Below are 24,939 nucleotides of genomic sequence, written 5' to 3' on the forward strand. Positions count from 1 at the left end.
AAGAGGAAATATGGTGCATATTTTTACCATCTCTTCTTATATGTACTTTATTACCAAATTTGCCTAACTTGTAAACAACAACAAAAAATGGTTTGGCTTTCTAATTTAATTTTTATTTTAAATGTTAAAAAGTTATAAAGGGTATGAAATCTGAAAATCTGGAATTTCTCACTTGCTTCATAACACAATAGCATCTTCTTATAAACTTACATTCCAAATGTCAATGATTTCAGTTTAAATTCCCAAACACCTAAATAGAGATTAGGTTTTTTTAACCACCAAGTCTTATTTTTCTCAGTTACTATAAATATTTCCTAAGAAGGACAAGGAAGTAGAGCAAGTTTTTCTCAAGATCAATAAAAAGAAGAAAAGGAAACAATGGCCTGAGAGAAATTCTTAGACAGTCTGAAAGAAATGTATTTCAAGGACTTGGAAATTTTCAAGTAGAACATGAGGTGAAAACTTAGCCTCAGAGAATTTAATAATCTGGACCACCCAGAGGCCATACCTAACAGATGCTTATAAGTATCATGGATTGGGTTCATCGGTTACTACCGGGGCCAGAGATCTTATGGAAAATATCCTCATCTAATAGACTGGCAGAGAATACAGATCCTATAACTGGTCTCGCAATTCAGCTGTTATGCACAAAACAAACATCTTCAAAATTGTAATTACAGACAGCATTATTTCTAGAAGCACGGTTATAGATATAAAGAGATACTGAGGAGTTTAGGAGACAGCATTTTCTGACCACAGTGGTCTTTAACGCAGATGAAGCATTTATTATCATTTGATTACTGTCATTTATATTCTAAAGTCTGCTACCTTATTTTTAGGTTACAACAATTAGGAGCAAAAAAAAGTTATCTGAGAAAACTGCAATGTACAAAGAAATTCCTAAATACAAAGTTTGTCATAGATATTTCATTTTATTAGGATGCATGTGGAAATTTGGAGAAATGGTTTATAAAGAACCACCCGCACTTTAAATAATATTTTCTTCAGCCATCAAAATAAAAGGTTTAGCTCATTTGCAAAGGCGTAAAATAGGTGATATGGAAAGCACTTGTCTCATTTGTCCTTTCAAATACAACAGCACAGGCAACCCATTTAACAAAGATCAACCACAGGCACTAATCCAAGTGCAAATCAGAGCAAAGTTATTTCTACTCTGGTTATGTAAGGGCTGGGTAAAGAGTATAAGGAACTCTATAATACTTCTGTGACTTTTTTGTAGGTGGAATTATTTCAAAATGACAAGCTGAAAAATAAAAAGTTCTTAAGATTTAATGCTCAGAGAAAAAAATGTGTTTAAAAAATCAATTGGAGCCGGCCGGGAATGGCTCAGTGGTTGAGTGTCGACCTGGGATCCAGGCAATCAGGGTTCGATTCCCGGTGAGGACACATGCCCGGGTTGCGGGCTCGATCCCCGGTTGGGGTCGTACAGGAGGGAGCCGATCAATGACTCTCTCATCATTGATGTTTCTATCTCTCTCTCTCCCTCTCCTGTCCTCTCTCTGAAATCAATGAAGATGTGTTTAAAAAAAAAAATTAAAAATCAATTGGAGCAAGTTCTGTTACAAGCAAGGGTTAAGGAGACAGGAATGTGTGGCACAATGGAAAAAAACCCAAGGGCTGGCCAAGCAGATATATCTCCTGTACCACTTCATCAGTGGCACTTGACGAAGTGCCACTTGATCTTGGACTAATCACTCATTCTACAGTTTCTTCATCTCCAGACCTTCCCCACAGGGTTGTTGTGAGAATCAACTGAAATGTTTGCTATAGAAATGTTCATTTATAATACATGACATATTAAATTCTGCAAAGGAAGTGCAAGAAAGAAAATGAGAGCCAAAAAGTGAGAATTATACCTACTCTAGATATTCAGAGAAAGATCAATCAGAAAAATTTTACTGAAAGGTACAGGAGCAAATATAAAATGCTCTGTGTATTTCAAGCCTATAGTGAGTATCCCAGAAAAGCCACACTATTTTCTCAAGTGACTGAATTTCAATAAAGTGCCACATCATTCAGAAGGCCTTCCCTCTCCCACAGAAATTTACACTTGGGTAAAATGGGCAAAGGCTCAATGAAACCAACAGGCTTCAAAATCCAATGGAAGTTCAAAATCATACTTCAATGAGAGCAAAGTCTCTTTGCTCTCACTTTAAAGTGTAAATCTTTATTAGGGATGGATTTGTTCAAGCTATTTATTTCAGAAATCTATTCAAAAATAGCCAATCTAAAGTGCTTTCTTGAAGAAAAAAGTTTCATTATTTCGAAATGAGTGGGACAGGGTTACATTTCAGTTGTCTCCAGTTTATTAATTCACTTATCTCTAACACACCACACTGCAGACCCAAAGCAGCCAGTTTCCTGCACATAGCTAATAAATTAAACTCAAAGGACAATATTTAAAAGGTATAAAATCGAGCAAAGGGTTAGAAAAATTGGCCTTCAAGTAACAGAAAGTTAACCTAAAACTGTTAGGTGAAAGGTTCTTGGGGGACCTTTAAAATGGATCAGGATGACACCACATGAGCCCACAGAATCTTATCACTGAAAGAGGGACATGAAGACCTTACATAACTGATGTAATACAATAGATGCGCAAAAGCACCACCTATGAAACCTTCTCAGCAAAAAATTTAAACTTGAATCTATTCAAGTACTACTAATTTACCAAAAATAGAAGAGAGAAACATGTTAAACATCACAAGGATACACTCTGCAAACTCTAGAATATAGGACATGCTATAGGGCAAATGATTCATTTCTTCACCAAATAAATGACATAAAAACAAAAGGAATGTTAGCAGCCAAATGTAGTATAGACTCTGAACAAGCCAAATGTAAAAGATATTTCTGAGATAACTGGGGATAACTATTATAAACTGGCTATTGGATACTATTACGGAGTTATTTAGTTTATTATTATTTTGTTGGGTATAATAATGGCACTGTAGTTACGTTCAAAGGAAAAAAGTCCTAATCTGTTAGCAATTTTAAAAGTATGTCTACATAAAGCAAATATGGCCAAATGTTAACAAATGTTAAGTCTAAGAGGCGCACACATTAATTATACCAATCTATCTTTAGTATATTGAAAAATTTCCACAATGAAAAGTTAAATAACATAGTAATCACAGTGTGTGTGATGGTATCCCTTCCAGTCATGCCAAGACAGCATTCCATCTCCACCATGATCCTTTTTGTTTTCCCTTCCCATCATTTGCCCCCTTGAACTCAAAGTTGTCATACAGACTGAGAAAATATGATGAGACATACCTGCAGTAGCAGTGGTTAAAGCGACAAGATTCCTTCTTAGCATAGCATACAGAGGGCTGTCAAGGAGATAAAATTTTAAAAAAATCAATCACCCGATGGTTTTCCATTAAAATGTTAAGTGTATTTCTGATACAATATCTCCTAACTTTTTAACAAATGGAGAGACAGAATTTTTTCCCCAGAATAGATCTTTTTTTGAATTTTTTTTTATTGATTTTAGAGAGACGAAGGGGAAGAGAGAAAGAGAAAAACATCAATTGGTTGCCTTCCACACATGCCCCAACTGGGGTTGGAACACGCAACCTAAGTATGTTTCCTTACAGGAAATCGAACCTACCACCTTTTGGTGTATGGCATGGGAGGAGGTTCTAACCAACTGAGCCACACTAGCCAGGCAGATTTTTTTTAATTATTAAAATACCAAGATGTTAGTACCCAAACACTTGTATTATTTTGTCCCCATTAGAAACTAATTAATTTACATTTTATTTATTTAGCTAAGAGTAACCCAAGTGGGGAGATTTCGTTTGCAGACTACTCCTTCTTTCTAGGAGTTAAGTTTTACATTTTAATTAGGGAGTGGAGGTGGAAGGGAGTCTTACCAAAGACAGACAAAATGACTCAGAAGTCATCACAAAGCTATAGAAAGAGAACACTGCTTCTCAATTACTAATTGATTGTATAAGTAACCAAATATCCCATGCAGCTGGAGAAAGTCACACAACAGGTCATAAAAATCACAACAGAGTCCATCATCAATCTCAAACTGCCCAGCAATTCTACATTTCTCATCATCTCACTCTTCCTCTGTCTACAACTGTTTCACAAAATTCTAACCTAGTCACATCAAGCTCCCTAATATCCAGGCCTTTACCATGATGCTTTGTGGGCCATAAGGTCTCCTTCAACTAGACCCTTCTAATTGACTTTTGACTTTTTAATTATCCTTCAGCTCTCAACACAAATATAGTTTCTCAAGGAATCTTTCCTTGATCCCTAAGACCCTAAGCCCCACCCAACACAACTTCATGTACCTCTTTTCTGTAACTGCTAATCACGGTATAATTTTACCATATATTAGTGTGATAATTTTATTAAGATGGAGAAGAGCACCTGTCTCACTACACTTTAATTAAGCTCTATAAAATCAGAGACTGTTGCTCACTACTACGTTCTCAGTGCCTCATAGGCCACCTGACATATATAGGCAAATATTTGTTGACTAAAGGAATAAATAACCACTAATAACTTATGGAGATTAAGTAGTTAGGTATAAGCACCCCCAAAAATAAATCCTACTTTTTTTACCTTGGATCTTTCACAGAGAAGCTCTGACATCCTAAAAGTTCTCCCAAAAGATCTCCACCACAATATACCATATGCTGCTCCCGTGGATCATAAAGCTGCTTCATTGTTATATACTGGCCTAGATAGTGCATAACCTGCACAGAAATAAAATATTAAGAGTTCTGTCCAGCTGCTGTCAAAAACACACAAATTAATTTTAAGAAGATAAGGTAAGTTAGGTTTGCTAGACAAAGAGATAACATAAAAGGTGTCTGGGGTCCTACAACAGGACAGTTGACTCCAACTACTAGGTTCATCCACTTATCATCATTCCGGACATTAACGGACACTTATGTTTTATAATAGAAATGTATTGATCTGACAATGAGAAAAAGTGGTGAATTTACCTACTGTCCCTTTAAAATTTTCTTACCAATCCAAATAAAGAGGTCTCTATTACTAGAAGGAATAAGCTTTAAGTGTGCCTGGGTCATAAAAATATTTTGCAAGTCCAGGAGTACATACTACAATAGTCTTTTGCTGTCTCTGTTCACATAATTATTTTTGACAAATGATGTACAATGGTTAATAAGTCATCAGCAGTGTTAAGTGCATAAAACAGAATTTTAAGTGTTTATCAAAAATTTAGTCTATCTGGCCTTTTTCACAGGTTTACAAAATGAAAGGGAACACAAACAAGTTCACGATTCAAAACTTAAAAATGATCTAATTTTGTCCTGTTTTCTCTAGGTGACAGATTTTTTAAAATTGCTTAATGATTAAGTTCACTTAATGACAGTAAGAATTTTGTTATCTCAGATTATGAGCAGACCAAAGCAGCTATCTTTGCCTTTAGGCCCCAACTTCTTAGAAATTATTAGATACTTGCACAGAAGAATTTTTTCCAACACTGTTTCCATTATATTAGGAGCAATGCTGCTCCTAGGCTCCCCTCCATCCCAGGCAATATGTCCCAGTATTAACAAAATTCTCACATCTAATTAAATACCTAGGAAAAAATAAGATGGGGAAGAGCATCTACTAGAAGAAAAGGGGGGCAAGTGCTATATTTATGTCTGCCCAACTTTCAGGGGGAAAAAATCCATTCTAAGTATACAAAATAAAATCCTCTAAAACAATACTCTAAATATGTATATACTATTATTATTCTCACTATACTCTACTGCCTCAATGCACATACTGGCAACCAATATTTTTAAATATTTAGGGAATTCCTCTTTATGCACCATAACACAGAGCTTATTATGTAAACTGACTCTGTCCAACTTTCTCCTCAGTAAATTCTGCCATGCTACTGAAGACAGCATAACTCATAATTTTGATATAAAAATCCACACTTTAAAAAAGTTTTAAAAAGTCATACTTATCAGAATTTTAGAGATATAGTCCAAAATGATGGGCTTTATATAATTTAAAGTGACAAAGGAAATATGAGTATTCTAGAAAATCTGAAATGCCTCCAGATTTGTTTCCTTGAAAGTTTTAATGGCTCAGGAGTGGGGGATTGCAGACAGGTGTTAAGCTTTTTAAGAAAACTCAAAAAAAGCTTGATAATTTTGTTTCTTCTGTTTAGGACAGGTTTACCTTACTTAAAAGCAAGCCCAGTTCAAAGAGATTAACATTTTAATACTGACTCATTTCCACTTAAAGAATTCAGTTAGTTTTTTTAAAAAAAACTTTAGAAACTAAATAAGTTATTTAAATGCATAAGTTTAAAATAACTCACAGTGTTCAAGAGTATATGGCACATTTATAATGCAAAACTACAGCATTTAATTCCTGCCTGGTAGCATATCCTATAAATCACAGTGTCATTTTTTTAAATCTTAAACATGTTTTGCATTTTAACTCCCAGATCAATAAATTCATGGTTAGTCTTATGTTTAGCTGACAACAAACTTCAAAAGGAAATTTAAAGGAAATATGAAATTCAACTTAGCTCCATGGTCTTTAAAATAGAGCAAAACTGGCCTCTCTAGTACCTCAGGAGAACTTCCCTTCTTAGGCCTGAGTTCAGAACTACAAATTCATCAGCTTCTACTTCTCAGGTGTTCTTAAAACAGAATTTTCTTTGACAGCTTACCTGGTTAACAGTGAAGATTTCACCTTGTGCACCTGCTGCCTGCAAAATCTTCAGAAGTGGCAGTTTTGGTCGTACCTGATATAAACATAAACTTGATATTTACATTTCAATTAGATTGGTTTCTGATACTGCAAAGAACAAGAGAATCTCCTTCAACTTTTAAATACTGATACTTATCTAATATTGCACAATCTTTCAATGAATATAACTACAAATGATCAGAGTACTTCCTGAAAAATCACACTTTCAAAAGACATCACATAAGTGGCTATAAGAGAAAAAGAAGAAAATAAGTGTTGGTGAGGAAGTGGAGTAATTGGAATCCTTGTGCACTGCTAGCAGGGAACATGAAATGGTGCAGCTACAGTTTGGCAGTTCCTCAAAAAATTAAACATAAAATTTGCAATTACCCAGCAGTTCCACTCGTAGGTATACACCCAAAAGACTGAAAGCAGGGACTCAAGCAACTATTTGTACACCAGTGTTCATAGCAGCAGTATTCACAATAGCCAGAAGATGGGAACAACCCAAGTACCATTGGCAGATAAATGGATAAACAAGGCATAAAGAGACTTTGTTGCTGTCTCTTGACTGATTGTGGGGAGTCTGTCCTTAGCCACACAATTTTGTTCTCTAAATTGTATATAGTCAAATCTGACTTTCTCTTCCTCTTACAGCCTCCAGTTTTGTCATGAGGCCTCCCTCATTCTAAACTTTCACAACTATTTCTTCAATTTTCTTCCAATATTTTTAATCATTTCATTTTTTACATTTAAGTACCTATCTGCAATTTGTTTTTATATAAGGTTTGAGGTCTTGTTTCTTTCCAGAGATGGTCAATTATGTCAAAACCATTTATTACATAAGCTACATTTTCCCACCAAATCCAAATTCCACTTTTTAAATATATTCAGCTATATATTATGTAGTATACAATTCTTATGAAAACACAAAACAAAATTACTTATTTTGATATGTTAGAGGAAAAGATCTGTAACAAGACACACCAAATTGATTACCAGTGTTGTTAGGGGAAAGAGACTTTGGGGAAAGAGGTGGGTAAAAAAAGTCTTTATAAATACTTTAAAGATAAATTTTGAATCTTTTATAAGAATATATATGCTATATTTACAATTTAAAAATTGATTTTTAAAGAAAACAAACTAATTAGAATAAAGTGAGAGATAAAAAACTAACTTATATAACTTGGTCCCAAATTCCCCACTAGCCACCTGTACCCTAAAACACCCTAAGTTTTCAAAATGTACCACTAAGCAATCAGTAATTTCCATACATTTATTTAATCAATGATCAATTCAAATTTATGAGTGTTTTATTAATACTGTTTACTAGCTCCCCTAATATGACATTTTTAAAAATACTTCTGGCTCTGTGTAAAATCCTACAGTCAGTGAAGTCAGCTATATCCCCCAACTCAATTTTTTTTTAACTTAGAAACAGAAATGCCTAAAAATGCTTTACCTGCTTGATTTGTCTTGGAGAGTTATTGCAAGCACTGTCAGATGTCGAACACTGGGCAGAGGTAGAAAGTGATGCCATTTTGGCAGTGAAGAAATTAAATCTGTTGATAAATCTAAAAGGATAAAAAATTTTAAAAATCTCTTCTAAAGTAGAAAATTCTCTCTAGGATTTACAAAAAAGCAGCCAGCAGAAGTAAAAAAGACACGTCAGAACACAATTGCAATATACCCATGCTGAAAGTCTTGATACCCTTCTGATCACTTTCTAGTTCAGATCCTGCAAAAAACTGAAGAGCTTCATCAAGAGTAAGAACCATCTATGCAATCTACCAACTTAGCTTCTGGAATATGAAACTTTTTAAAGTTTCAGAGGTGGGACTGAGGAGACCAAAGTTTTGCCACCCTAAAATATGCATTTTAGGATACTGAGTTTAAACTGGTTATTAAGAAACATACTCAGAAAAAACCTTTGACATTCTCCCTTTTACCTGCCTAAAAGAATTCAGATAGAAAAACCTGCTTAAAAGAAGGGAACATTAGTATCATTATATAAATGAAATGTGTCAGACAGGAAGAAATCTAGCAAAGCCTGTTCCCCTCAGTCCCACTGTTTGTGGGTGGCCCAGTAAGAATTTGTTTACCATATATTTGCTTTTTCTCTAGAAATAAGTAGGAGGAAATAAGGTGAAATATGGGCAGTTCTTTGGTAGAAGCACAGTCTGTAAGAAAGAAAGATTTACTACTTTTTATTGGTTAAGGCAACAGTCCAGAAAGTTCATGCATATGCAGGATTCAGATGCCTGGGAGTTGAATCAAAGCTCCAAGTTATATTCAGGAATGTAAACAATCTTTTGTTAATTGGCCCATAGCTATTAACTGATTAAGTATTCCTGTTTTTTCTCACTCTCAAGCAGCTATAATTTAATTTAGACCATTAGAAGTTTTCTCTGGTCAATAGCAACTAAATTCCTACAAATTGGATTAAACCAAGGTGGACATATATCATCAAGGAAAGATATAGCATGAATTGAAATAAAGTAAGGTTTAATTTAAAATTCTCATCTCTACCTTTTCTCCTTAAAAAAAAAAAAAAAGGACTGTAGAAAAGGAAAATAAATTTTTTAAACTTGCTTGAGTTTACTTGAGGCCTTTTTCTAGTAAAAAGGTGACATAGTGAGATTTATAAACAAGCCACACCAGGGAAAGGGTGAAAAGAGCCTAGAAAAACCAAGTCTAGATTCCTCACTCTTCTGAGAAGACAAACTATTACAAAGTATAAATTCCTCCTTCCTATCAGCTTCCCTTGCCACAAAAAAGAGAAGTCTAATAGAATACAAGCATAACTTACGTTTTAAAACAGCTGACTTTTGACATTTCAAACCTTATAAACTGAGGGCTAAAAAAAATACCTTTCCTCCCACCTTCTAAATTCTTCTAGCTGGGCTGATAATCAAATTAACAGGAGAAAATCAAAATTTTAAATATATATGCATGTGGAATTCACATAAACATGAAAATTCCAAAGACAGTGAGGCAAATTGGGTATATATGACATTTTAGACAAAGGAGAAAAGGGGGAAATGGGATCTTAGATTTCAAAAGTGAGAATGGGCTGCCCAGCCAGTGTGGCTCGGTGGTTGAGAGTCAACCTATGAACCAGGTCACAGGTTCAATTCCTGGTCAGGACACATGCTCAGGATTGCCGGCTCAATACCTAGTAGGGGGCATGCAGAAGGCAGCGGATCAATGACTCTCCCTCATCATTGATGTTTCTCTTTCTCCCTCTCCCTTCTTCTCTCTGAAATCAGTAAAAATTCTTTTTTTTTTAAAGTGAGAATGGGCCATTTACAGATAAATGAGGAAGAGTAGAACATACATGGCATGTAAATTTTTGCTAAGCAACCAAGAAACGACGAGATGCTGTAAGGGGTGTCTAGTTAACCAGCCCCAGCTTGACACCCTCCTACCTACCACACTCAATTCAGATTGGGCTAAAGTGGATAGTTTAAGATTTCTTTCCTGGGGCAAGTTTTTCCAACTGAAACTCAGGCGGGAAAGGGGGGAGGGTTCAAAGTTTCTTTCTGAGTCTTGTTTCTTAATAACCAGTTTAAAATCAATATCCCAAAAGGCAGCTTTAGGTAGCCAAAACTTTAGTCCCCTTCAAAACCAATTCTGATCTCCCCAAGCCTGCTAGCTCTGAGGTCTTGCTCATTTCAGTAAATGGCAACTCCATCCTTCAGTAGCTCAGGTCAATGACCTTAGAGCCATTCGTAATTTCCCTTTTCTCTCACACTTCACACCCAGTCCATAGATAAATTCTGAAACTGTCTCTTCAAAATGTATTCAAAATCTAAGCACTTCCCCCTAATACAAACTACACTAATACAAACCACTCATCTCCTAACTGCATTAGCCTATTTTTTTTTTTTTAATATATCTTTATTGATTTCAGAGAGAGGAAAGGAGAGGGAGAGAGACAGAAACATCAATGATGAGAGAATCATTGATCTAGCCCACAACCTAGGCATGTGCCCTGACCAGGAATTGAGCCCCGATCGCCTGGATCCTAGGTCGATGCTCAAGCGCTGAGCCACGCCCGGCCAGGCTGCATTAGCCTTTTAAAAGTTTTCTTGCTTCTGATGCTGGAGGAGTAAGTCCCTCGGGGGAGACTTGAGCCTCAAGCCAAGAAGGCTCTTGGCTTCATGAAGAAAAGAATTCAAAGAATTCAAGACTGAGTCAGACAAGAGGTTAAAACTGAAACAAGTTTATTGAGCAAAGAGAATAAGCAAGACAAGCCATTTCGGAGTAGTGGACTCTCCTCACAAGGGAAGGAAGAGGGACCCCAATCGTCTCTAGAAGTTGAGCTTACACCTACCTGTTTGTAGTTTCTATGGATAATTACTGGTATGGGGAAGTAGAGAGTGGGGAAAAAACGCTGGGATTAACTTGAACCTTTACAAGGTATATTTTGTGGTCTGTTTTCCTTTTATGGTACAGGTAAACAAAAAAGTATTAATCTTTGCAGAAATTTTCTTTGTTCTGGGGGCTCCTTGTGGTATGCTCCCATCTCCATGTCATGCGGCACATAGCTGGCCCGACTTAACATTCTTTGACTTAATTTATATAGTTCTCATGTCCCTCTCCTATTCCACCTTTGCCCCTCTAGCTCCTAACCTCCTTTTGCCTTTGCTCAAAAATGTCAGTTCCCACTTTTAAAACTGCAACTCCCAACCCCCAGCATTACCTATCTCTGCTTTTTCTTCACCGTCCTTGTTACCAACCAACATACTACACATTTTAATTATTTATCATGTAAAATATAAGCTACAAGTAGGGAGGGGTTTGTATTTATTTGTTCATTAACATATCCCCAGTACCTAAAATAACAATTACATATATGGTACAGCAACATGATGGGTACAAATATTAATAATAGTGTAGCCCTGCTGTCGTAGTGCCTTGGCAGTTGAGCATAGACCTAGGATCCAGGAGATCACGATTCAGTTCCCAGTCAGGGAACATTCCCAGGTTTCGGGCTCAATCTCCAGTGGGGGAGCGTGTGGGAACACAGCCTATCAATGGCTCTCTCATCATTGATGTTTCTATCTCTCCCTTTCCCTTCCTTTAACTGAAATCAATAGATATATCAAAATAATAATAGTGTGGATGATTTCCAAAAATGGTCCCCAATGAACTAAATCTTCTAACTGGCTCTGTGACATAGTTAATCAATAGAATATAACTATTAAACAAAAAGTTTTAACTTCCAAGGGGGAAAGTCTTTGTAAAAAACAGGATTAGGCCACTGACAGCAAGAAAGACCAGGTCCTGGAGCATGAAGCCTGAACTACCAGCAGTATGGGTAGGTAAAAAGACATGTCTACTATCCTGGCGCTGAATGTTTTTATACATCAAGTGGTGGGGAGAGAGATGTACATCATTCTGAAAGAATTTACCTTAGCTAAAGACAGGGAGGGTGGGAGAAGCTGAAGCAGGGCCAGCTCTGGGATAGGCACAGAGTCGGCAAGAAAGAAGTGTCAGCTCCTATGGATTAGCCGTGGGCAGCGGATTGGAAAGTTCACGTTCACATGCTAAATAAAAAGCAGAGGCTCCTGGGGTTCTATGGTGTCTGGCTATTCTCCTTTGGATAATTGCAAAAATAGCACCTAGAAATTAATCCTAAATTCCAACAGACATACAGGAATGTGAGCAGTCTTTTGTGAGAGATGGTCCACAGCTGCTAACTGTTCTCTCTCATTCTCCTGCAGCTGTAATTTTTATTTTTTATTTATTTTATTTTTGGGTTAATCCTCACCCAAGGATATTTTTTCCATTGATTTTTCTTAGAGAGTGGAAAGGAGGGGTGAAGGGGAGAGAGGAAGAAACATTGATGTGAGAGAGACATCAACTGGTTGCCTCCCATAGACTTCCCTGACCAGGGCTGTGGATCGAGCCTGCAACTTAGGCACATGCCCTGGACCGGAATCAAACCGAGACCCTTCAGTCCGCGAGCCAACGCTCTAACCACTGAACCAAACCAGCAAGGGCAGCAACTGTAATTTTTAATTCAGAACATCTCAGAATTTTTTTTCTAGTCATAACAGAAAGATAATGTCCCAATTCCAGGCCTGGCAGCTTCATTTTTATGCTTTTGGAAGCCCCTAAAATCTGGGTACTCTACTGAAGACCCCAAAGGACCATGTGGATATCACCCCAATACATTTCACAAATTTTTTTTTTAAAAAAAAGAATATGTGGAGAGGCTCATTTGTCCATATGAGCCCCAGCCTTCCAGGCATACATACCCTCAAAAAGCAACACATATCTTCAGTCATTTCAGCTCCAGCTGACACCTGTCTACAGTTAAATGACAGACCACAAATGAAACCACCGGAAAAACCACGCCACTCAGCCCACAGAATCACAATAAATAAATAAAATAGCTGTTGCTTTAATTCACTATATTGTTGGGTGGTTTATTACATAGCATTAAATAATTGAAACAAATGGCAAAGACAGAGAGTTTGTACTAGGTACATGTTAACCCATTTAATATTAAAATAATCCTACAATGTAGGTAACATCTTTATTTTATACATAAGGCAGGAGAAGCATAAGGATATTATTTGCCCAAGACCACACAATTAATAAATTGCTAGAATCAAGATTTTCAAACTCAGAAGAGCTCTCAAGTCCCCACTAGCAGTATATTTTCCCTTTAGACCTCAAGTGCACAGAATTAACCACAATCCTTTTCTTCAAGACAGACTCTTGTTGTTCATCCAAACCTGGTCCACTTTTTCTTCATTCTTTTTAATGCAATAAGCTGCCCTGGCCATACTCAGTTGGCTGGAGTGTCTTCCCACATATACCGAAAGGTGGCGGGTTCAATTCCCAGTCAGGGCACATACCAGATATATTTAAAGGTAAAATAAGACACCTGTGATTTGCTTAACAATAGGTTTTTATTGTTTTAAATAAGTTACCTTATTGAATGGTACACACCAAATGTGAAAGAAATCACAAAAATTCTGTGTTTATCCACTGTATCTTGAAAAAAAACTAGTACTCTTAGAAAATATTCTTTACATTAAAAGAATCAATATCACTAACCTGTACTGCTTTGGCTCTCTGGGGATGTGTCTCTTTACAGTTAATAATAAACCCCACGCCTGGCCGGGCGTGGCTCAACGGTTGAGCGTCGACCTAGGATCCAGGCGATTGGGGTTCGATTCCCGGTCAAGGCACATGCCCGGTTGTGGGCTTGATCAATGACTCTCTCATCATTGATGTTTCTATCTCTCTCTCCCTCTCCTTTCCTCTCTCTGAAATTAATAAAGATATATTTTTTAAAAAGCATTCATTGTCCTATTTTTAAAAATAATAATAATAAACCCCAGGAGTATAAAAAGATGAAAAGAATAAGCCTTTTTTTACTTTAAAAAATTAATTTTAGAGAGGAAGAGAGAAAGAGAAACGTCAATGTGAGAGAGAAACATTGATTGGCTGCACCAGCCCAGACCAGGGATCGAACACCCCGGTTTTTTGGTGCCTGGGCAAAGCTCCAACCAACCCAGCCACACCCACCAGTCAGGACAAAATATGACTGCTTTTAAATGAACGAGGGAATTCCACGTACAAGCGAGATCATGTGATATTTTTCTTTCGCTGCCTGGCTTATTTCACTTAGCATAATATTCTCCAGGACTATCCATACTGTCCCAAAGGGTACAGGGAGGAACGGGTCATTGGGGAGAATAAGGGACATCTGTAATACTTTAAACAAAAATAAAAATTATAAAATAAAAATAAAAAATAAAACAAAATAAAATAAACCAGTTGCAAAAGGAAAAAAAAAAAAAAATGAATGAGGGAAGAAAGTTCTTTTTGCAGTTTTGTTCACTTGCTTTCAAAGAATTCTCCCTCATCATTCCACAATACAGCAAAACTCAAAATAACAGAGGGCAGGCCAAAACGCCTTGGATTTTCAGGGCATTTGAAGAGTGTAGGATTATCTCACATGGGCCTGTAGAGCTAAGGCAGTGTGCACTCCCATTTTCAAAAACTCCCTCGCCTCACTGGGGAACACAAGGGGATGGGTGCATAAACTTTTATTATGTCTCCAATTTATTCTTCATTTCATCTTGGCCCTCTTCTCCAAGTCTTCGCTTCCACCACTCAGCATCCACCATGATGAACGATGAATTCAGTTTCTTGAAGTTTTCTAGCTCTTATCTCACTCACCTCTCGGTTTTTAGTACTGAGTATTTGCAAGCTACAAGTTGTACCCACCCTACTGGTCTTAACTCCTCCACTCCATTAAGGAAATCACATAGAAAATTAAAGTGAATAACAAAAGTTAGTTTTGTCCTGTGGAACGTGTTTCTGTTACTGAAAATAGCCAACACTTAACAGCCAAGCACCTTTGTGTCAGGCACTTTTTTAAGCACTTTTATATACACTAAGTTATTTAACCCCTACAGAGATCCTAAGAGGTATAGTATTGTCCTCATTTTCAGAATAGGAACTGAGGCAGAAGAGGAAGATAACTTGCCTGAAATCATGGGCTGCAGAGCCAGAGCTCTTAACCATTACCCTTTCTATGTGTACAATAGGGTCACAATATAAAATATATTTTTGAGTGGGGGGTCATGGTTTAAGAAGTTTGAAAGCCATGGCCTTAGCACTGGCCCTTTCTCCTCCTCTATGCTCTGTTTTCTGTTCTCGAAAATTCTCACTCATTCTTCTACCTAAGTCAAAATTCACTTCCTTGGTCAAGAGCAAATCTATTAAAACACTTATCACATTATATTTATGTTTTTATGTGTGTCCCCTATTAAATTGAAGTCAGAGAGAACAGGAACAATCCCTTTTTACCCTACACTTTGTTCAAAAGACTCCTACATCTCACCTTCAAAATTTACCTTTAACCAATTATACCTTTAACCAATGTCACCCCAATGAATTCAATACATTTTTAAAAAATCTCCACCTCTGAAGACAACTGTGACTTTAAGAATAATTAAAGTAAAAACTTGTCAGAAGTTAGCAAAACTAATCATTCTCAATTCTTTAAAGCCCTTGGGACCTCTATTAAACACTATTGTCTGGATTCTTCCACCTAAATACAAGTGTTAAACCACTCAAATTTTCTAATGGAATACTGGTAAGGTGGTCAATGTGGACACTCTCCATCCCCATATAGAAAGAGGCAATCTGGCCCTGGCCAGGTGGCTCAGCTAGTTGGAGAGTGGACCCCTACACCAAAAGGTTTCAGGTTAGAATACCAGTCAGGGCACATACCTAGGTTTTGCAATCCTGTGAGGGCCCCTGAGGAGAGGCAACCAATGGATGTTTCTCTTTCTCTCCCCCCAACTTCCTCTCTCTCTAAAATCAATAAAAGCATACCCTCAGGTGAGGATTTTAAAAAAAAAGAGGAGCCCAGCCAGGCGTGGCTCAGCAGTTGAGCTTGGACCTAGGATCCAGGCCACCGGGGTTCAATTCCCAGTCAGGGCACAAGCCCCGGTTGTGGGCTTGATCAATGACTCTCTCATCATTGATGTTTCTATCTCTCTCTCCATCTCCTTTCCTCTCTCTGAAATCAATAAAGATATATTTTTTTTAAATAAATAAATAAAAATAAATAAGAGGAAATCTTTGTGATAAAAACTCTTCCCTTTTCTTCTCTTCTCCAAAAGGTGTCATAGCTCAAAACTAATCTTTCCTGTATGTCAGCTGTAAATGATAAAATTAATTTAAAAATGAACCCTTCCTTTCTCTTACTCCACCCTTCTTCTTATAAAAATTTTCCATTTTGTACAACCCCTCGAGCTCCCTTTTAGTTGCTAGATGGGATGTTGCCCAATTCATAAATTAAAACCAATTAGATCTTCAAGTTTATTTGGCTGAATTTTGTTTTTTAACAAGTTAATAAAAATACATTTTTTCTTGGGAAAAAAACAGCAACTATTCCAACTTCTTAGTTCTTACTAGGTCTGTTACACATGTACAAAGATAAAGTGTGCGCAAGAGGATACTCCTGCAGTTTGCAAAACCAACAACATGCCAGGAAACAACCTAAAAATCCATCAATGGACAATTGTTTAAAGAAACTGTTGTACAACCCTGTAATCTTTTTTTAAAATACATTTTTACTGATTTCGGAGAGAGGAAGGGAGAGGGAGATAGTAACGTCAATGATGAGAGAGAATCATCAGGTTCTCCCGCACGCCCCCTACTGGGGATCGAGCCGGAAAACCCGGGGATGTGCCCGGACAGGAATTGGGTCGTTGATCGACCACTGAGCCACACCGGCCGGGGCAATAATACGCGATCTTTAAAAAAAAGTAAGTATTCCATGTGTATTTTATGTAAAGTTGTCCCTGATACTATTTGAAAACCTTAAGGAGCAGAACAATACATACAAAATGATCCCGCTGTTGTTTAAATATGTGAATATGTGCAGAAAAGTCAGGAAGGATATAACAGCAGGCAGTTAACAGTAGCCAGCCTGAGGAGGAAACCGGTTAGGGATGATGGATTAACTTCATACACTTCTGTATGGTGCGGTTTGTTTTTGTGGGGTTTTTTTTTTTTTTTGACAGGCACACACTATTTATCATTTTAAGGCTATAAAAAGTTGTGATCCTGCCCAGTACAGACGAGGGGGAAAGAGTATTTTCTTCGGGCATCGCTTTAAAAGAGTGGTTTTCAAACTTTACGGTTTACAGGAATCACTGAAGGGCTGTGCTGATTAAAATACGTATTCCCGGGCCCCATCTCCTGATACAGTTTGGGAGGTCTGGATGTGGCCCCAAAATGAGCATACTTCAAACAAGCGCCACATGCCTGAGGCACACGACCCGCAGCCCCGTCAATTACTACTTTAAAATCTTGACAGCCCTCCTAGGCCTCCTCCGCGCCTCCCTCCCTCCCACCTCTTCTCCGAAGTGCCTCAGTGTCCCTCGAATTCTGCGTCCAGTTAAACATCGCCAACCGGACTATTTCGTTCGGTTTGTAACTGTCAGCTGAACCCCATCAAGTCACTGCACCTCCATTTTCATCTCCCGCGGTCCTCGTCTCACGCTTTCCCACCAGCCCTGTCTCCGCCAGGCGCGACTGTCCCGAGGCCGCCACCCACGCAGCCCGCTCCCGGGCCCGGGGCCCGCTTCTCCTTGCCCGCGCCGCCGCCCGCTCCCGCTCCCGCTCCCCCACCCGGCCTCCCGCGCCGCGCCGGCGAAACCCCAGAACCACACCTTACGGCCGCTGGGCGAGTCGCTCCACGCCGAGCCCGAGGGGAGAGGACGTCAGTCAAAGGTCCCGGGCCTCAGCGGAGATTTGAAACGGCGAGCAAAGAGAGCGCAATTTCCGGCTTCCCGCCTCGACCTCACGCGCCAGCTTCCGGTGAGGCTCCAAACCATAGATGGTCACCTGGAAGCTGGAGAGCTAGAGAGGATGGGCTCTCCCTACCATAGAGTAGATCCCCTTCCGGAAGACAGAGGCGCCAGGCCTGGACTACGGAGTGTACGAGGTCTCTAGAGCGAACGTTTCCGGAAATCGAGAGGTCTTGTGATACTTGCAGACGTGGCCTAGGAGGTCGGAGAACCGGGTGGGGGAAACCTAAGAGCGTCGTCAGAGGCAACCTTCAGCTCTTGACAAAAATGCCACGCCCTCCGTTTCTCAGTGTTACTCATACTTTTTTTTTTTAAGTACCAATGTTTTTTTGGATGGCGTAAACCCAAGGCACTGAGAGTGAGAAAAGAAAAGCAAGGCGGGAGAATGGGAGGTAATGCAAGGCGGTAGCAGGTGGAGTCCTGCTTCTCCACAGGCCGTGAAGAAGCCCAGCCGGTGTGTTCGCTGGCTGCTTGGGAGATCGCCCCATTGGCTGTACGGCTGGGAAAACCGTGCCTTGCAGCAGTTCAGGGAAGGGAGGGAGGGTTACTCTTAACCCCCGGACGAGGCCGAAGAAAGGAAACAGCGCCCCAGTGTTGTCGCTAAGTGGGGGAGATAAGACTAGCATACACTGGAATCACTGCTAGATATGTGCTAAATGCTAAAAGATAGGTGCAAAGAACAATAAGATGGAGCTTATCTGGATCACACAACCAGGTCGTATCTAATCTCCCAATGTAAAAGCGGCTCCAACAAACCTCTCAAAAAAACAAAAAACGCTCAGGCTGGCTGACTTCAACCTCCACGGCTGCCAAGTGGCATTACCATCCTCCAAATACCTCATTTTATTTCAGGATGATTCTAAATGTTAGAGGATTTCCTTAGCTGAAATATGTTACTTTGCAATTTCTATTTGTTTCAGCTCTGTACTTTGGAGAAGAGTAAGGCTTCATTCTTTCCGATGTGAATAGTATTCAGTCATTTGTAGACAGCTGCCATGTCCCATCTCTAACTCTCTCCTTTGTTTTTCTGCAGGCAAAAAATTCCCTTAGAGGCTTCGACTACAATTGACCCTTCAACAACACCAGAGGGTTAGGGGCCCTGAGCCCGCGCAGTCAAAAATCTGCCTATAACTTTTGATTTCCTAAGATTTTACTTTGCTATTTGTTAAATAACAAAATTCAACCGAGTAAATTCTAAACACTTGCTTTTCACATTTAGTTCTTTCATTCATTTGGAACTGACATTTTGTGCATGTGGTAACAGAGATCCAATTTTATTTTTCAGTGTGAATAATAAATGTATGGCTTTATTACTGAATCTATAAACTGGACGTGAATCTATAGTCCCTTGAATTAATCTCTCCTTCCTGTCCAACGTAATCATTGAAGGTTTTGTAGAAGAGGTATCATTTGAGTTGGGCCTTAAAAAATAAATCGGATTTCAGGAGGCAGAGATGTTGTTTGAAGAAACATGGCATAAGTAAGGAGAGGAGAGGGTTGAGGAGTTAGAAGACTCGGTCCTAAAACTGAGAAGAATCTGCTTTGATTCAAGTGTTGGATGTTGTGTAGAGGACTGACATTATGTCAAATCACACTCCCCGATGCAATAACCACCAGCTACATGTGGCTTGAAAGGTGGTGGTCCAAACTGAGATGTGTTGTAAGTGTAAAATGCACATCAGATTGAAAGACTTGTAGGAAAAAATAAAGCAAAATATCTTATTAATAATGTTTTGTATTGATTACACATCAAAATGATAATATTTTGGATATATTAGGCTGAATAAAATTAATTTCACCTGTTTCTTTTACTTTTTTTAATGTGGCTATTAGAAAAATCTTAATTACGCATTGTATTTCTATTAAATGGCACTGGTATGGAATGCTGGCAAAGTAGGCTGGGGCCAGATTGGACAGGATTTTTAATGCTGCTATACAAAGTTCCACATGTTATTCAATAAATAATAGGGAAGAATCAAAAGGTTTTGAGCAAAGAAAAGGCAGTCTAATATTCCAATTTGATGACTCAGTATCCCATCTGCACACAGCCAGTTTTAGGAACCACTCTACCCTTAGCTCTGGATAAGTGATTAGCTCTGGTGATGATTCTTATAGAGAAAACTTAATATGGCAGTCCTTGTTATTGTTTTTAATGTAATGTGAATGGAACAAATCTAGGGATAAAGTCATTTCTTTTGCCCAGAATTAACCCAATATTGCCAGCGTTCTAAATTCTCTACATCTCCCTCTATTCCAGTCAAATAAGCTAAGCCTTATGTACAGAATGGTGGCAATAGGTAATAATACTGTATTGCATACTTGAAAATTTCTGAGAGATCTTAAATGTTCTTAAAGGAAAAAAAATAACTGGTGACATGTTAACTAGACTGATTGTGATGATCATTTTACAATATATACAAATATTGAATCATTATTTTGTGCACCTGAAACTAATATAATGCTATATGTCAGTTATACCCCAATAAAAATAACTAATTTGAAAAAACACATTAAGCGTTTGTTGCTGGGTAGATAGTGTCGGAGAATAATAGAAACAGCAGAAGCCACGAGTCTGTTCCTGTTACCCTTGCCGTTGTCTTTTTTTTTCTTCATTGCACCTTTTTTTTTTAATTTGTCAAGTACAGCTGACATTCAATATTATTTTGTATTAGTTTCAATTGTACAGCATAGTGGTTAGACATTTATATAACTTACTAAGTTATCTCCCCAATAAATCTAGTATCCATATATATTTATTACAATATTGACTATATCCCCTACACTATATTTTATACCCCCAGGACTTTTGTAAGTACCAATTTGTACTTCATAATCCCCTCACCTTTTTCACCCAGCTCCCAACCCCACTCTGTCTGCCAACCATCAGTTTGTTCTCTGTATCTATGAGTCTGTTTTGTTTGTTAGGGTTTTTTGTTCTTTAGATTCTCCATATAAGTCAAATCATATGGTATTTGTCTTCCTCTGTCTGACTTATTTCACTTAGCATAATACCCTCTAAGTACTTACAAATGGTAAGATGGTAAGATTTCATTCTTTTTAATGGCTGAGGAATATTCCATTATTTATATATACCACATCTTTATCCAATCATCTATTGATGGGCACTTAGGTTGCTTCCATATGGTGGCTGTTGTAAATGCCTTGCCAGTAAATTTTTATGTAACTATCAATCATTATGTGTCAGGCACTGTTCTAAGCAATTTATATAGCTATCTTGCTTATTATGAGTCAGGCCTGTTCTAAACAATTTATATAATTCTCACGATCATCCTGTTATCCTGAAACACAGAGAAGTAGCTTGCTCACGATCACAGAGTGATAGTAGATTCAAACAGGCACCTAATTTCAACACCCGGGCTTTATGTAGAAGTATTTAATCTTTCAGTTTTTCAATGCACCTTTTTAAAAAAAAAAAAAAATTGAAATATTTCCTAATTGAACAACATTTTGCATTTTTCCCAAGTAGTATTTTTCTAGAACATGATTATTAATGACTGCAAAACATTCTATATTAAGGTTGTGCCATAATTTATGTAACCATTTATGTCTTATCCAATTTTTTCCAATTAAAATGCCTTGGCGATCTCTCCTATAATCAGGTCTTTTTGTACATCCCTGATTATTTCTTTCTTGACAACAAATTCCTAAAACTGGAATTGCTGGACCAGAGCAATCGCTCCACAAGCAGTTGGGTAAGCAGATCGAATTAAGGGACAGCTATCAAAAGCCCCTTCATGCCCCACTCTGAGCCCCACGGCGGGTAATTCCAGCGCCGGCCTGTCGCAGAGGGCAGTGCTCAGGTGGCTGTGGCTGCCCACGGGAGCGGCCTTCCTGCTAAAATCGATCAAATCTCTCTGTTGGCACGTTGGGCTCTCCGGTCCCTCAGGCTTAATAGGGGTCCTGCCCCCAAGGTCACAGCGGCTGACCTCTTGCAAGGTTTTCTTCGCTTTCAATTACTTAGAGCACCATCTCACTGCCACTCTGCAGTGTCCTCTCTCCCCCTTTAAACTACAGTTCGACCCCCAGCTTCAGAACAGCAGGTTTGTGCTCTTCGCCTTTTTGTTTCTGCCTGTTGTCCGGAAGCCTTCAGATCTGATATCCGCCCTGCTATCGATAGTGTGACAGACCGGACGTCACCGCGACGCCTCAAAGGAGGCCCCCTGGCCGCTCCCTGAACCCTGGACTATTGAGAGGTCACAAATCGAAGCAGCCCGCCTTTCCTAACAAGGGTTATTGTGCGTGCAAACATCTCGCAGCTCCCAATGAGCCGGTCACGCTGGCGGAAGGCGCGCGATTTAGGTCTCGGGCTTGCCTTTGGCGCACGAATCCCGAGCTTTCTCGGGTTTAAAACAATGTTGCCAAATGCAGGCGGGAGGAACGGCTGGAGCGAGAGCCCTTCCTTTTATGTAAGGGATCCCAGCAGCCCCGCTCCCACGTGAGCGCCCGGATAGCTCAGTCGGTAGAGCATCAGACTTTTAATCTGAGGGTCCAGGGTTCAAGTCCCTGTTCGGGCGCGATACCGCTTTTACTTCTTATTTTTGCATTTTTCTCTCTAGTTTTGAGAGGCGCGTTGCTTTAACTTTCGTTTTTGTTAGCTTTTTTTTATCTTCCTCCATTATCAATCTGAAAATACAAATTCCTTTTCGCTGGGAAACCACTGTGTCAAGCCGGCATACTGACCAAGAAATTAAGCAATTCCGCAGCCGTTGCTCCCCCGCGTACGTTTATGTATCATACTCTGAAATCGATGAAAAACGGAGTAAATTCGGCTTAAAATACAAATGCACTTTGAGGACCGGCACTCTCGTATCACGTTTAGTATGAAAACGAGACGCCCGAACAGGGACTTGAACCCTGGACCCTCAGATTAAAAGTCTGATGCTCTACCGACTGAGCTATCCGGGCGCTCTTGCAACACGTTCCTTCTTCTCTTTACTTGATATTATTCTAATAGATTGCTTCTCCCAAAAATTAAATTTAGATTTTAAATTAGATTTAAAGTATCTTTTTGAGAAAGTTAAAGAAAAGCAAAATTTGCATTTCTATTTTTTCCATTTGCCTAAAGCACATGTTCTTCAAGCTTTCATATTTCATATTTGATAAATTGCCAATACCTACTGAACTCTAAAACTCAATGGTACTAAATTACAGAAAAATGGGCAACCAAGCCGAACATTGAACATTCAGACATAGAGCTGCAACCCTTTCTATTATAATTCTTGTGTCTTGCACTTACCACTTTCCTGATAAGATCTCTTAACTTTAATTATTCTGCTGAACCAGATCACAATATCTTTCCCTTTAATGAAACATACATTTCCATTTACTAGATAATGTAGCTGTTAGATAAGCATTCCTGTGCACAAAAGAAGGAAAAATGTTTGATTCATGAATAGAGGAACTACTACAGGAAAAGAGAAGTGGCTGTGGAACTGTGGGTCTGAATTTACACTGAGGGAGAGGGACTTTTAGACCTTTAATTCAGATTTTGATTAATTTTTTGCCTTTCCCCCTCTTCCAGAGAAGTGGCAGTTTTCAGGTCAGACTTAACAAGATGAATTCTTCTAAAGCAGTATAAGTGTGCACCAGTGGGAGCAATACACAGTATTAAGAATAAAAATTTCCAGATTAGCCCAGTTTTTCCTACAATCAATGTTATCAACCCTGACGGCATAGGGTGTGGAACACAAGATTATGAAATTTCAAAGACTGATAAGGGAATGCATATTTGTTTCTGGGAACTTGAGGCTTCTGAACACAATGAACAACAAAATAGCTCAGCCTCAGTTGGAGGAATTTCTTTCCTATAATTGTCTGATTCTTTTAGAACAAAGACCAACAAATTGTGTGATCCTGAACAGGCCTGGGTTTCCACATTTACAAAATGAGGGAAATTGATTAGATGACTGTAAGATGCCTTCTAAATCTAAAAACTTACCACTCTGTTACTTTTCCCACTGTGAATAAATTAGAAGTGAAAGACTTGAAATGCAAAGGGAAGGAGTGATTTACTTAAACATTTATTGATCATCTATTATTGCTTTAGGCTGCATGCTAGCTCTAGAGTCGGAGATATATGACACAGATCCTACTCACAGTCTAGGAAAGAAGGCAGACACTTAAGCAAACAATTCTAATAAAGTAATAAATGCAGTAATAAAAATTCAAGTACGAGAGTGGTAGGAGATGAGAATGGAAAAAAAGGCAGGGGTGATAAAATAGCCGTGGGGGTCCCTGAGTTTTCAGCAAGGAAAACACATGATCAGAGATGTGTACAAAAGAAATTGTAACAAGCCAGGCAGATATTCATTTATTCATTCAGACATTTCTTGAGCACCCACTGTTAGATAAAGAAAAACTTTTTGCTCTCATTTTATGATTAAGATGCATTATACCTAACTTTAAAAAAAAAATTTATTTTATTTTTCAATTATAGTTAATACACAATGTTCTATTAGTTTCAGGTGTACACTACCTAACCTTTTAAAAATATATATATATCTTTATTGATTACAGAGAGGGATAGAAACATCAGTGATGAGGGAGTCACTGATCGACGGAATGAGATCAATCCATCAAGTTACTTACTGAGTACCTACTATTTCCACAGCCCAGAGCTAGGCACAGTGGGGGGCAGGGGCGGAGAAGATAAGTCTGAAAGGAAAGCGGGGAGCGCAAATTCTGTTTGGGGGGTTGGTAACAAATTAATCTGGCTGGACTGGAGAGAGGTAAAAGAGAGGAGATGCCAGATGGGAGACAGCTGACAGGTTTGCTCCAGGCTAAGGAGGATAATTTCACCCAATAGGCAACAGCTAAGTTTCAGAGTTAAACTGAAAGTTCGGTGGTGGGTTAATGTTGC

At 38.5% G+C, this 24,939-nt stretch overlaps 1 protein-coding gene and 2 non-coding genes across 4 annotated transcripts in view; 1 reads left to right on the forward strand and 2 right to left on the reverse strand.

The window, feature by feature from the left end:
* MDM4 (MDM4 regulator of p53) overlaps positions 1–18,025 on the reverse strand; it is a 34,547-nt gene extending 16,522 nt beyond the window's left edge. The window contains exons 1-5 of one of the 2 annotated variants that reach the window (XM_016214981.2): positions 17,922–18,025; positions 8,168–8,279; positions 6,686–6,760; positions 4,603–4,736; positions 3,295–3,350 (exon numbers count right to left, since the gene is read on the reverse strand). In XM_016214981.2, the coding sequence (XP_016070467.1) occupies positions 3,295–3,350; positions 4,603–4,736; positions 6,686–6,760; positions 8,168–8,245 (343 nt within the window). In that variant the 5' untranslated portion in view covers positions 8,246–8,279; positions 17,922–18,025. Of the gene's footprint in view, positions 1–3,294; positions 3,351–4,602; positions 4,737–6,685; positions 6,761–8,167; positions 10,607–17,921 lie in introns of those variants that run through there. The other variant, XM_087827815.1, reaches the window with a different exon arrangement.
* A 4,496-nt stretch (positions 18,026–22,521) lies between these two features.
* On the forward strand, positions 22,522–22,594 carry TRNAK-UUU (transfer RNA lysine (anticodon UUU)). Its single transcript has one exon. It is a non-coding gene; the product is annotated as a tRNA-Lys (tRNA).
* A 318-nt stretch (positions 22,595–22,912) lies between these two features.
* On the reverse strand, positions 22,913–22,985 carry TRNAK-UUU (transfer RNA lysine (anticodon UUU)). Its single transcript has one exon. It is a non-coding gene; the product is annotated as a tRNA-Lys (tRNA).
* Positions 22,986–24,939: the final 1,954 nt, after the last annotated feature.

Source organism: Miniopterus natalensis, chromosome 19, assembly GCF_054644295.1.
Source record: "Miniopterus natalensis isolate mMinNat1 chromosome 19, mMinNat1.hap1, whole genome shotgun sequence".
Lineage (NCBI taxonomy): Eukaryota > Metazoa > Chordata > Mammalia > Chiroptera > Miniopteridae > Miniopterus > Miniopterus natalensis.